Source organism: Pinus tabuliformis, chromosome Q, assembly GCF_031772625.1.
Source record: "Pinus tabuliformis cultivar Carrire ecotype Pingquan chromosome Q, CPIR1, whole genome shotgun sequence".
Classification (NCBI taxonomy): domain Eukaryota; kingdom Viridiplantae; phylum Streptophyta; class Pinopsida; order Pinales; family Pinaceae; genus Pinus; species Pinus tabuliformis.
Window position 1 is genome coordinate 326,388,332 of NC_142296.1, and position 13,860 is coordinate 326,402,191.

General features: G+C 32.6%; 1 protein-coding gene across 1 annotated transcript; it reads right to left on the reverse strand.

Moving 5' to 3' along the window:
* Window positions 1–634: 634 nt before the first annotated feature.
* LOC149219496 (WAT1-related protein At5g64700-like) lies at window positions 635–3,579 on the reverse strand. The gene is made up of 8 exons (XM_089386836.1): window positions 3,407–3,579; window positions 3,001–3,198; window positions 2,817–2,879; window positions 2,502–2,618; window positions 2,157–2,406; window positions 1,113–1,271; window positions 795–931; window positions 635–704 (listed from the first exon to the last, which is right to left on the reverse strand). The coding sequence occupies exons 1-8, from the start codon at window positions 3,577–3,579 to the stop codon at window positions 635–637; spliced, it is 1,167 nt and encodes a 388-aa protein (XP_089242962.1).
* Window positions 3,580–13,860: the final 10,281 nt, after the last annotated feature.

Here is a 13,860-nt window from a genome sequence, read left to right on the forward strand (position 1 = left end):
AGATTTACTTGAACTGTAATACTATTTGACAACAGAAGTATGGCTATGGTGATAATTAATCATTGTGAACAGATTTACAAACAATGTTATTTATGTCACTTTCCTTAAGGTTTCAGGAACCGAGAAATAGTGATGAGCCTCCGCTAAGTCTCAATTTCCACTAAATAGTAACAGTAAGCTGCCAATGGGGAAAATTTTAGGGGCTAATGTTCGCCCAGTAGGCTAATTTTTCCAAACAAAAGATTCGCCAATTTCCAATTTTATAAAAGACGATTCGACCAAATTTTAGAATATAAAATTATTTTACCTTAAAAATCGCCAACATTATAGAGAGACTATATATAAAATAATTATAAATTTGATTAATTTTACAAATATATCAATAAACATTTATAATTTGCATATTAGGGATTAGTGAGATTCGCCAATGTTTTAAACTTCAAAAAAATTTTCCATCCTTAAAATTTTCCTTGGAGCCTGCCATGGTAATCTCAGCCATTATACTAACCTATTTTCCACGATATTATGGTTTGGCTTGTATTATGTCAGACTGTCAATGCCTCTGGTCTCCATCTTCAATTCCTGCACTGATTTTTTTGGAGCTTTTAAGTTGCGTTGTCTTACTCATATCTGCCTACACGTCCTTTCTCATGGCCCAAAGAATTGTATAAAGACCTGTCACAAGCAAAATTCCTCCGACGGCACTGCAGGAATCGTTACTAGTTTAATACATATGGTTAATGTTTTATAAATTTTGTAAATTTGTTAAATAAGATATTGGTGCAAACGCTCACATTCCCAAATGAAGGTGTTCGGAGAAGATGGAGACCGTTATTAGCGACACAGGAGTGAACATGTCTAGAAACACTGGCCCTTTTTGGCTCCTGCACCATATCAGCATGTAGTACGCAGCGTCTGAAATTATGACTCCCTGCATGTTATAAAAATGTTAGATCTGATTGTTTAGCTTGAAAATTTCATAAACATGAAAGATATACAAGTCAAACCATTGATTTAGTTTATATTTCAAAATTTAAGATGGCCAGCCAAAATGGAAATTAAATTCATTTTGAATAATAATTAATGAATAGGAATAAAATGTATAGGCATACTCCATAGACGATGCTCAACAGTTGGTTGTCCCAGGCGAGGGTCCACCATGCAGCATTTCCTTCAAAAGCGAAAGCTACCACAGCTGATTGCAGCGTGCCTAAAAAGCACGTTAGGGTTGTCATTGACAGTGGAGCTGGGTATAGCTTTACAATGATATTCTGCAAACCAAATAGGAAACGACAGTCTTCTGAATATAAAATATTAAAATTGGAATAAGAAATCTTTATCCGATCAATTATTAAATATTTGAAATTCAGTGAAAAGTTATCGAGAATATATGCGAAGATTTTAGTAAAATGGGAACAATTAATAATTAGTGATACTTCAAATATTTCATATTTTAAGTTAAGCTTTTATCGTCCATTGAAATTGACATCCGAGAGATATTAAATTCTCACTTTATTTTACCAAGAAATATTTTAATAATTTTTTTTTTTTTTTTTCTCACTATGACAAATAAATATATTATACATAGATGTATTTGCTATAAAAGAATGTCGAAACTGCCAATTTAAGATTTTAACTTTTGATGATGGAGTAGTGTAAGAATTTGTATTTTTTTGGATGGAGTTTTGAAATTATTTTGGAAGATTTTAAGTATATTTTGATGGTGTATAATTGTTAATGATAATAATATGTGTTGTTTTCAATAAGGTTATGACTTTAAATTTCAATTTTAATAGTAAAAATAATTTTTTTATATGATAAATAAAAATAAAAGCATTATATCACTAATTTAAATTTAAATTAAAAACTAATTTGAAAATAAATTAATATAATTATAATAATTTGAATACTTCAAATAACTATACTAAATTCTGGTATTTAGATATACCAAAATTAGCTTGACTCATGATTATCAAAATGCAAAATATTCCTCAATCTACCATAGAAATAAGTCAAGCACTATTTATACGTCCACAGTAAATCCAACATCTTCCAAGATAACTGCAAAAATAAACATGGTAACCTAATCGAATCTTCCAATATAACTTCAAAAGATAGTTGTGCCCTAATCGAATCAGAGGTTAGAGTTTGGAAACATGCTGAACAAGCCATGCAGACCAGGCTACAGAAGCAATCACTATAGGTAGACAACCCTTGGTCCACTCCTTGATATCAGCTGTGTCGCCTGAAATGATATTAGCTTTTTGGAGATGGCCGCGAGGAGACCAAGGTATTGGTATAACAGGACCCTTGTACAGGCTCACAATCACCGCTCCGCCTATGCAAACTGCCGTGCCAAACACTTTGGCTTGACCTGGCAAACTTTTAACGCTAAATTTCTCCAATCTGAACTCATTCCACAGAAATGCAAAATTAAATCGCCATGTTATTATATACAAGTATAAATGCTGCCTGGAAAAATTAAAAAACACTGACCATACCTGGACATGACGGCCATTATGAAGTTTATCGCGGGTAGCCCATTGATCAACGCGGTCCCCAATGTTGCAGATGTATAATTAATCCCCGCATGGTACAAGTTTTGGCTGATTGTTATCCTGCAATATGTTAAAATCTAGGTGAACTAGGTAATTAATGTGTTAAAATCTAGGTGAACTTAATTAACTCGTTGAATATTTTGTAATCAATTGTTTAGCTTCATTTCAGCGGATTAAATTCTAAAATATATCCAAAATTTATAATCACCCAACTTGTTCATAGAAACCAATTCCATTACAAAATAACCTTCAACATACCCACATAAAGCAAGAATGAAAATCCTACAGAAGATGTAAAACGTTAGAGATGGCCGCCCATTCCTGCAATATGATAATAAACGGGAAAGATCAATCTGCAATTCTATGCCGACGATGATGTGATCAAACTTAAACTTTCTTGAAAATACTAGATTTGTCAAGCACTGCAAGATTTTGAAATTACCTTTCGAGAAAATAAGCGATAGGGCTTAAGAAAACTATAGTGATTAGATGCCTGTAAACCACGAAAACAAAGTGGCTCATGCCATTGCTAAGGGCAGCTTTTGAAATTATATTCAAGAGAGCACATCCAACCTGGATACCAAAAGCTACCATGAAAGGTTTGTATTTGCTCATCTCTGCAACAAAATCACAGGCTTTCCTCTAACAAACACACATACATGGAACGCAAACCAAACGTAAATATCCAGTACAGTAGTCTAAAGTAGAACTCAAGAGAATTTAAGCATAAATATAAAGCACGTAGTAGCCAATGGCGTGCTGACCCATTAAAGAATATTGCACTACAAAAGTAGCGCAGTATCAGAGCTAATGCCAATGAACCGTGGGCCATGCAAACTATTTATTGCCCTTGCGCTTCCTGATTTTCCTCATGCCTCGCGATTTCTTTAGTTGCGTCACTATTATCCCACACAGTGATATTGATATTCTGTGAATTGTGCGCCCACTTGTCTGGCAAAAAAATGCCGTATGCGTTCGACTGAAATCGTGGATTACAGAGTCGGATGACGTTCAATACCATTACGGAGGGGATTTGTAATATAATATTGGAAATATTTTTTTTGGGTAAATTGTGGTAAAATTGAGACAAAAGAAAGTTGTGTATTGTTTTGTTTTAAATATTGTTAGGTGTTTCAAATTATTGTTTTAAAAAATTGTTTGTGTAAAGAGAATATATAACACAATCATTATTTTAATACAATAATTTGAGGCATCTAACAATATTTAAGACAACACTTAAATATTGTCTTAAAAGCCCCTTCATTTTTGTCATTTGAAAGGCAATAATTGGGATTAAAGACATATTGTTTTTATAGAGAGATTTTGTTTTCATTGACAATAAAAAATTATATTTAAAGACAATACAATATCATTTTTATCTCTTTAGAGACTATAGAACAATGAATATAGAAAAATCTCACCATTGAAAGAAATCAATATAAAAAGTATTTGAGGGATCCAACAATATTTAAGACAATACACAATTTTTTTTGTCTCAATTTGAGACAATTTACCAAAAAGTTGTCTTAAATATTGTCCTAAAAGCCCACTTGTTCATTTTTGTCATTTGAAAGACAATAATTGGGATTAAAGACATATTGTCTTTATAGAGAGATTTTGTCTTTAATCCTAGCTATTGTCTCTCTAGAGACAACAAAAAACTATATTTAAAGACAATACAATATCATTTTTATCTCCTTAGAGAATATAGAACAATGAATATAGAAAAATATCACCATTGAAAGAAATCAAAATAAAAAGTATTTGAGGCACCCAACAATATTTAAGACAATAGACAACTTCTTTTTTGTCTCAATTTAAGACAATTTACCAAAAAATTGTCTTAAATATTGTCTTAAAAGCCCCCTTGTTCATTTTTGTCATTTGAAAGACAATAATTGGGATTAAAGACATATTCTTTTTATAGAGAGATTTTGTTTTTAATCCTAGCTATTGTCTCTCTATAGACAATAAAACATTATATTTAAAGACAATACAATATCATTTTTATCTCTTTAGAGACTATAGAACAATGAATACAGAAAAATCTCACCATTGAAAGAAATCAATATAAAAAGTATTTGAGGCATCCAACAATACTTAAAACAATACACAACTTCTTTTTTGTCTCAATTTAAGACAATTTACCAAAAAATTGTCTTAAATATTGTCTTAAAAGCCCCCTTGTTCATTTTTGTCATTTGAAATGCAGTAATTGGGATTAAAGACATATTGTCTTTATAGAGAAATTTTGTCTTTAATCCTAGCTATTGTCTCTCTCGAGACAATAAAAAACTACATTTAAAGACAATGCAATATCATTTTTTTCTCTTTAGAGACTATAGAAGAATGAATATAGAAAAATCTCACCATTGAAAGAAATCAATATAAAAAGTATTTGAGGCACCCAACAATATTTAAGACAATACACAACTTCTTTTTTGTCTCAATTTAAGACAATTTACCAAAAAAATTGTCTTAAATATTGTCTTAAAAGCCCCCTTGTTCATTTTTGTCATTTGAAAGACAATAATTGGGATTAAAGACATATTGTTTTTATAGAGAGATTTTGTTTTTAATGCTAACTCTTGTCTCTCTATAGACAATAAAAAATTATATTTAAAGACAATACAATATCATTTTTATCTCTTTAGAGGCTATAAAACAATGAATATAGAAAAATCTCACGATTGAAAGAAATCAATATAAAACGTATTTGAGGCATCCAACGATACTTAAGACAATACACAACTTCTTTTCCGTCTCAATTTAAGACAATTTACCAAAAAATTCTCTTAAATATTGTCTTAAAAGCCCCCTTGTTCATTTTTGTCATTTGAAAGGCAGTAATTGGGATTAAAGACATATTGTCTTTATGGAGAAATTTTGTCTTTAATCCTAGCTATTGTCTCTCTAGAGACAATAAAAAATTATATTTAAATACAATACAATATCATTTTTATCTCTTTAGAGACTATAGAACAATGAATATAGAAAAATCTCGCCATTGAAATAAATCAATATAAAAAAAGTATTTAATTAAAAATAAACCGCAATAATATTGATTAATTCATGTTAGGATGTAGTGGAATTGAACCACCAATTTCCTGCTTATAAGGTAGGTGCTCTTCCATTAAGCTAGCACCCTTTAAAGAATTATCTAAGTTACCACAATCCTTGTAATTGCATATACAGGCATTGATTTAAAAAAAAAAAAACTTTGACACATAATGGCATAATCGATAAACTCACTTTTCCAGTAATCTATAATTTAAAAGATGCAGGGGAAATTTGACTATGGACAACTCATCTAAAATTGGTTTTAAATGTACATATGTATATAAGCCAAGGATGTATATAGAGAATATATAAAGTTAAAAAATATTATAAATAATATGTGAAACTTACACAAGTGTAAATAAGTTGATTGGTGTGAAATTTAATCATGATTCAGTTTCAGATTTAAATCTTATAAAAAAAACTCTAACTATTGTATATTTCAACATTTAAACTAAGTCATACTACTAAAAAGAGATGAGTACAAACAAATTTACAACAATGAAACATATAGCATTGCATAAATCGTCAACCATGAACTTGACAAAAGCAGGACGTTGTATCGGGAAGGTCAGCCTGAAACTCATTTGGAACTCTAATGGGAGTGCACACTATGGCAAGGCTGAAACTCATTTGAAACTCTAACTAAAGGTGCCCAATACATCAGTTGGAAAGCTCTAGCCAAGATTATAGTGTGAAAGTCATCTAGGAAATTGAACCTTGTGCTACAAGATCTAAGATCTAAGGGTGTCAGGAGTTAGAAACACAATTTGTTTTTCTAATGGTGCATGAAGGCCTCAAAAATTGGGCATGACTCGCTACAACTATAAATTTTAGTTTTTAAAAACGAAGACGAAGAGATAAATCTTAGTTCTTTATGTTAATGTTAGTAGTTGGTATTTACCATGTAAAACTGAATGTCCAAGAAAAAAACTAGGATAGAACGAGAAACCAAACTCTTAAGGAAATCCCGAGATACCTTGGATCACTTGTCATGATTTTGGTGGTGTTATTCACTAAGAAACAATTTACCAACTTGTGAATGCCCAAAAAATTCCTACTGGGAATGAGAAGATGCCTATAAAATTGTTCATCAATATAAAAGAAAATATCCCTGCACTGACATTAACATCCACAAAAGTTGTCTGAGGCTCTGATTTCAGAAGAGCCCCAGGAAGGCCTAAAAAATAGCTGCAAAACAAAAGTAATTCCAACCAAGCACAAAACCTAATGAAAATTGTATTCAAGCATGTAGCTAAACTCATCGAGTAGAACATCTACCAGATATATAACTATAAGAGGACACTAATTCAAGTTATATAAGGAAATTGTCATGATAGCTTATAGATATAGAACTGAAAGAAGACATTGATTCAAGTTATAGAAGGAAATTGTCACGATAACTTGCAGTTCATGTTTAGGTTGATTCTTAAATGCAGAGTTGGCTATGGATAAAAATGTTGCATCAATGAGGTAATCCTATTTAGTTGATGTTTCAAAATAGGGGATACCTTCTTATTTACACCATGTTATTTCTTTCAGCTCAAAAACTTGTACCACAATTGCAATGATATTAGATAAGTAAACTTCGTATTTATAATAAGAACCCAAATGCATTGCAAGTAGTAAATATTTTCAATAGTGCCTAATCAGGATGATAGGATATGTTAATTTCCAATAATTACCACTATTGTTTCCCCCATCCACATAAATTTTGTTTCCCAACAACATATATGGCAAAGTGTCTAGTTGTGTTGTGTTGTCCTCAAGAGAGATACACCAATTCAAGTAATCACTCAATTAACACCAAGACAAGTATTTGGTAATATCTTTCCAAAGGGCACATGTTTATAGTTTCCTTGGAATTGGCAGTCCAACAATCAAACAAGAGAAAATAAAAAAATCCTTGATCTACAACAAGACCTTCAGAGAACTTTACAAGCAATCACTTTCAAACTACAAAATGTGCATTAAAAATATAATGAAAATTACAAGGAAAATATCATAGATAAAACCCTTTGATATTTTCTGATATTCATTAGACTCACTCCAACTTTGAGTGATGATGTTTCACTAATCTCTTATTGATGTGGAATAATGAAACCTCACTGCAAGTTTGAATAATGATGTTTCACTTATCTCTTGTTTATGTGGAATAATGAAACCTCATGTAGAAAATGTAACAAAACAAGAGACAAGCCGAAAAATAATAGGAAATGGAATAGATAGCCTACTTTCATACCTTAGGAAAGTTCCTTATATAATATTTATAAAAAGGTCCATTTGGACTAAGCCAAACATAACCAAAATAAATATGCGCATAACTCAATTGAGGTGCATTTATTTATTTAAGTTATCCAATAAGCTTAGGAACCAATGCTCATGGTGTCATGAAGAGAAGTTGTTATGGAGAAGTCTACCTGCTGGGATGAACATCTGCAACACATTAGATCCTCCAAATTTAACTCGAAAGCATTGCGGTTTTGGAACAACAATATTCAAAAAATGGATAAAGTAGAAAAAAATAATACTATGGTGTACCCTAATACCTGTGCACAAGCCTATGCATCCATAAAAATTGAGTGGGGTTGAGCAAAAGGACCATTGTAGAAGAAAATGTGGGCAAGCATAATAGTGCAAGGGTGACAAACTTTGGCCAGCTTGGCATCTTCACTGTAGAATTGCTGGACATGTGGTGAAGAGACAGTGGAATAGTGCAATGGATGGAAAATTCTTGAAGCTGATTCTAGAGATATGGTGTAGAGTGTTGTATAATAAAACCACTTGTGCAACAATTTGGGTGTTGGCTGAATTGAATTGAAAAAATGAAATCCTTTTGAAACATTTAGCAAAGTCTGCACCTACTGACTTTATATTTTTCTAGCCTCCCCAACAAGCTTAGAGGTGTACTCAAACCAATAGAAATGAAATACGTCTAGCTAGATAATTGATGTTGAGGTTTGTTGGGAGGTATTTTGTTAATTTTTAGTGATGTGTTGAACACATGGATGCCACTGCTGGAACAGGTGGAATAATAAGGGTCAAATGAAGTGAAGAGAGAGGAGACCCAGGAAGTGATGCAGGGTGATGATTAGAGAGTCCATTAGGGGAACATGCTAGTTTCGTAAGCTGATGAGGGTGTGAATATATGAAGGTGGAAATGGAGAGATGGGGAAGAGGGGAAGTGTGAGACAACAAGACCCTAGTGTGGGGTGCGTTGGAGAGGACTGTGTACTATTTTCAGATTTAATAGGGAGGATAATGCATAAGGACAAACATTTGTCTAAGCTGCCTGAAAGGCAATATCATTCCCAAATATAAGAGGAATCAGAAAAATGGCAAATGAATTCAATATTGCACCCAATACCATACAAGTCTTGGAGTTCATGCTGTTAGGAAATGTCTAATAATAAGTTGAAACAATCCAGAGATACATCACAATGGTTGATGTCATGGAAAACACCAATGTGAAAATAATAACCTAATACTTATGAACCAACATGAGGATAGTCTTTCTGGATCCAATCTAGATGAAAAGAGAATGGTTATGGGGTAGTGGGTATCTGTAGGAATGTGATGAGATCATGGGAATATGAGGTTCTTTTGGCTTCTATTATCAAGAAGGAGGGTAGTCAATTGATCTTTGACCTAAAAATTATGCAAAAAGAGGAGGTCATTAATGGGCTAGGATGGATCCCTAGCCATGAGAAGTAGTGAGGGATCTGCAAAAGTCGGGTTGAATGGTGAAATGATCTCTGGCATAGCATTTTGTGGAGGAGCGTCAAGAAATTCTATAGCAGGACCAGTCTACTTATCAGTAAATATGATTTTAGCAATGTATTGGCGTTGGAGATCTCTACACTCAGTAGTGGAATGGGTGTGTGTATTATAATATGAAGACAAACAACCAACATGAGAGGGGGAGGAAAATGCACTAAGTGCTAGAGCTAAGGATGGAGAGGTTGGGGTTGATGTGGGATGCAGTTCAAAGCTATGATATTGAAGGGAACAATATTAGATATCAATTCTTATTTCAAAATCTAGGGCACAAAGAAATGCTTGTTCAATAGTGGTATTCTCAAACAAAGCCATCACATTTCTAAACAAGAGTACTTATGCCGAAAAAAATTTGATGATATGTACCTCTTAAAGATCCCAAATTTTAGGGTAAATCCAGAACTAGGTGAAGAGTTCAATAAATTTTTGAACGATCTAAGAAAGATTCTACTAGAGGTGTAGTCAATGTCCTAAAATATTTTGTACGTATTCCTAGGGGTAAAAACACCTATGGAGCAATCAACAAAATGCATCACAAGTGGAATACAGAAGAAAAGTGGATTTACTGCCTTTGATGTGTCAAATTTAATGGAGTATATATATATTCAAAGTATAATTTCCACTAGGCTAATGCTACACCATTGATTGATATTGAACGATTTGTTGCCTATGCTCTTCAGACATATCTGTACAATTCTTGAAATAGGCATGCAAGCTATGAATCCAAGCATCCAGGACATCACCTTGCATCTAGGCACCATATTTGGGTAGAGTAGTGGGGGTGTTGAGCTAAAATGTTGAAGTAGATGCCCTAGATTGTCTTCATAGGGCTTCCGTGGGTGAAAGTGCCAAATCTTGAAATTGAGTTGTACTACATAGAATAAATATTTTTGGACATAGGCTCCTTTCGAGGAGGAATTGTATGCACAAAGTGAGAGGGAGGACCTCTAGAATCCCAGAACAAGAAACTATTGTCAAATCCATGCGGGCTTCAATCAAAGGAGTTGAATCACTTGCCACTGAACACATTTGTGAATACTTTCTTTACTATTTCTACTGAAATTATTTTCAAGAATTCCTACCCACATAAAAATACAATTATAAAAAAAAACAAAAATAAAACAATTATGCTTACAATGTACATGTACTCATTGTGACCCTAGGGCATAGTAATTTTGTCAAGGCCACAACCTTCTAAATAAATTCCATATTTTTTGTTGTATTCAGGGTTGTGGTAGTCACGATTCTTCTTAAAATACCGCAATTTCAAAAAAGCCTCATTCAATCATAATTTCATGAGAATTGGGTTGAACAGAAGTATAAAAGGTGTTCAAGAAGTTGGCTTCAAAAATCATTTTACTTGTGAATGAAAAATAAGCTATTTGAAAGACGTTGAAGGCCACTGTGAGAAAAGGCACAAAGTTCCAAGCATTGATTATGAGAAGGCCTGAGAATTATTTGATGAGGCCTCTCAAGGAACTCCAGGTATGTGTGGGGTAGGGGCTACTATCCTTTTTAAATATGATGTTCGCGATGTACAAACAATAGAGGTGAGTTCTTTGCATGATGCCTTCATATGAAAATAACAGAGAAATAAGACTCACAAAATGTTCAGAGACCAATTTTTCTATACCTACGTAATAAAATATAGTTGTGATATCGCATGGGAAGTACAAAGATATATTTGCATAAATGATTGATATTCAAATAATGTGATGATTCCATTTTATGTTCTTTGGCATGTTAGCTTTTGCATCCTTAGACATATTTACTTCTTGGCACTGAGTGGCTTCATTCTTGATATCATGATCAGACTCATTATCAGCTCTATGCATGTAGTGGATGTCTGTATGACCCTTTTTGGTATAAAATGCATGTAATTTTTATTGTACATATTAATATAAACTAAAGCATTTTATTAAAAAAATAAAGAAATAAAATAACTAATATTTATGCACAATATTTATATAAAACATAAGTTCAAAAGCTAGAAATTGAGGTATGAAAATGCTTAACAAAGAAAACTTACCAAAGAGAATCGCAGTAATCTCCAATTCTCTCTCTAGATACCTTGGGAAAAAACAATATTCATCAAATAGGATTTTTTATCATGCAAAAAAAGGTTTAATTTTCCTGTAAAATTAACTAATCGAGCCACAATAATAATTGTCAAGTAGACACACACATTCAAGTATGCTATAAATCAACCAGATATAAGACAATTTTAGGAAAGAAGACTTGGAAGTAGGAAATGAATCAGGAAATGATATTAATGACCAGAGAACTAATAAAACCAGAAATGGACTTGTTTTCAAGGAATTATACATGGAAATGATAATAAACTAAGCTAATACTTTGAACTGAAGTGATATTTTTTTGAGACCTTCCTTTTCTAGGTATCAATAACAGAATAAAAATATAGCTCAACTGAAAATTACATGTTTATTGAATTTTAGAGGATGTGGCAGTCATTGTTAGAAAGAGATAAAATAGAAATAACTCATACTAGAAAAACTCCAATGTCTAGAGACAAATTTTTCAACAAGTTCTTTTATAATTGAGAATGCTATTAGCTTAACTTACTGGTTAGAAAGAAAGATACCTCTTCTTAGATGACTACTTGAGATGTGCAAGATTTTGCATCACATGATCAATTGTCAAATCCCCAATATATGTCTATTGAAAAAAAGAGTTTGCCTCTTCCTCGATATCAGTTGCAAAAACTTCAAATGATTATTGTTCTGAAGCACCAACACTGAATAAGCGCAGGGATTGACATGGGCAGTTGCAGAATGGAATGATTTCATTTCCTCGACAATATCTTGTGATGTTAATTAGCCCATATTAGCTTGAAGAACCTGAAAAACCAAATAGTTACACAGTGAAACAAGATAGTGTAATTCATGCTTAAACATGACCAAAAACCATGAAAAAATACTTTGAAGAATATTGCAGTTGTCTCCAAATAGAGATTGACAATAGGTCTAGAAAATTGGAATCGAGTCCGTAATAATTCATTTGATACTTCAAATAAAGTTCTTTCCCTAAGAAATTTTAGAAATGCCTACAAAAATAAATGTACATTAATTAAAAGATACAAAAATTAGTCATCAAAAACTTAAGTAAAAATATGACCAATAAAGCAACGACAACCTTCCAATTTACCTCAAATTGAGTTGGAAATCAAAATCCACCAACTACCCAAGTATGCAACATTCAATAATCAAGATTGATTGCATGAAAGAATCCAAGAAAAGAAATTTATCTAGCATCACCAGGGGAAGGAGTTGAATCACTCGACTAGGACTCAATTCAGGCACTCTATCTAAATTCTTGTAAGTTGGCACTCTGAATATCTTAGTCACAAAGGTGTATTTAATATCTTCGCTACCACTGGGGATAACAATCAGTAACTTGGTTTCTCTCGAATGACTAGAAACTAGGAGCATCAGTACAATAATACATCAGTAGCTAAGAAGATCACAAATCAACACCATTCCCCTGTTTGGAAAGTAAGGATAAGGTTAACCCACCATTCCTATGGTAGGGCTAAAAAAATTAGAAATTCATTATAACTCTGTCACTGAGAGTTTTATCGTATCCACATACATGGAATTTTTAGCTACTACCTTCTTTGGAATCTCAAAAGATATTTCAAATAAACAATAATAATACGTAAACAAATAAACATAACAACTATATGTCTTCTCAAGTCAACTTTAAACATTGTGTTTCAAACACATGAATTCAGGCACATTCATAAATTCAAACAGGTATTCAACAGAATGTGTATGTGCAAAATTTCATGTTATTTGATATTGTCTCTGGGTATATGTAATTGATAAGTTCCAGTTTGTGTGTGTATCAGAATCAATGGTAGTTTAGAATGAATTTGTCTTATGAAAAAGGTGAATCCTGTAGAAAATTTGAGAGAATTAAGTGAGGGGAGAAACTTTATTGTCGGCAGAGTAAGAATCTAAGTTTCAAGTTGAGAACTTGAATAGAGGGTTTTGTATGTGAGGAAAATCCTAGAGAAGATGAGAGAGGAACTCATCAAATGATAGTGATGATGAATCTAATAAGAGGTTCAATGCATATGAAATTAGTGTGTGTAGAAATTGAGTAAGTTTAATCTAAAAGAGAATACTTGGAGCTTTTGGAAATCTTGAGTCAACTTTATTAAGTGAGCATGACTGCAATTTAATTGTAAATTCATGATGGTGGATGAAGTGTCGATGGATTTATCTATGCCTCCTCAAGGTGCCTTTTGTTTTCTAAATGTGTGGAATATTGCAATACCTTTGTGGGAGCTACAATAGGTACAAGTATTAGTTGTCATGTAGCATCAAGGCCTGGTGCTTTTCTTATCCCAGAAAAATTTCAACTGAAGTGCCCTCATTAAGAAGTAATTTTACAACCTCAACATATTGTATACTGTGGCCTGATAAAAGCAACTATGTTGCAATCA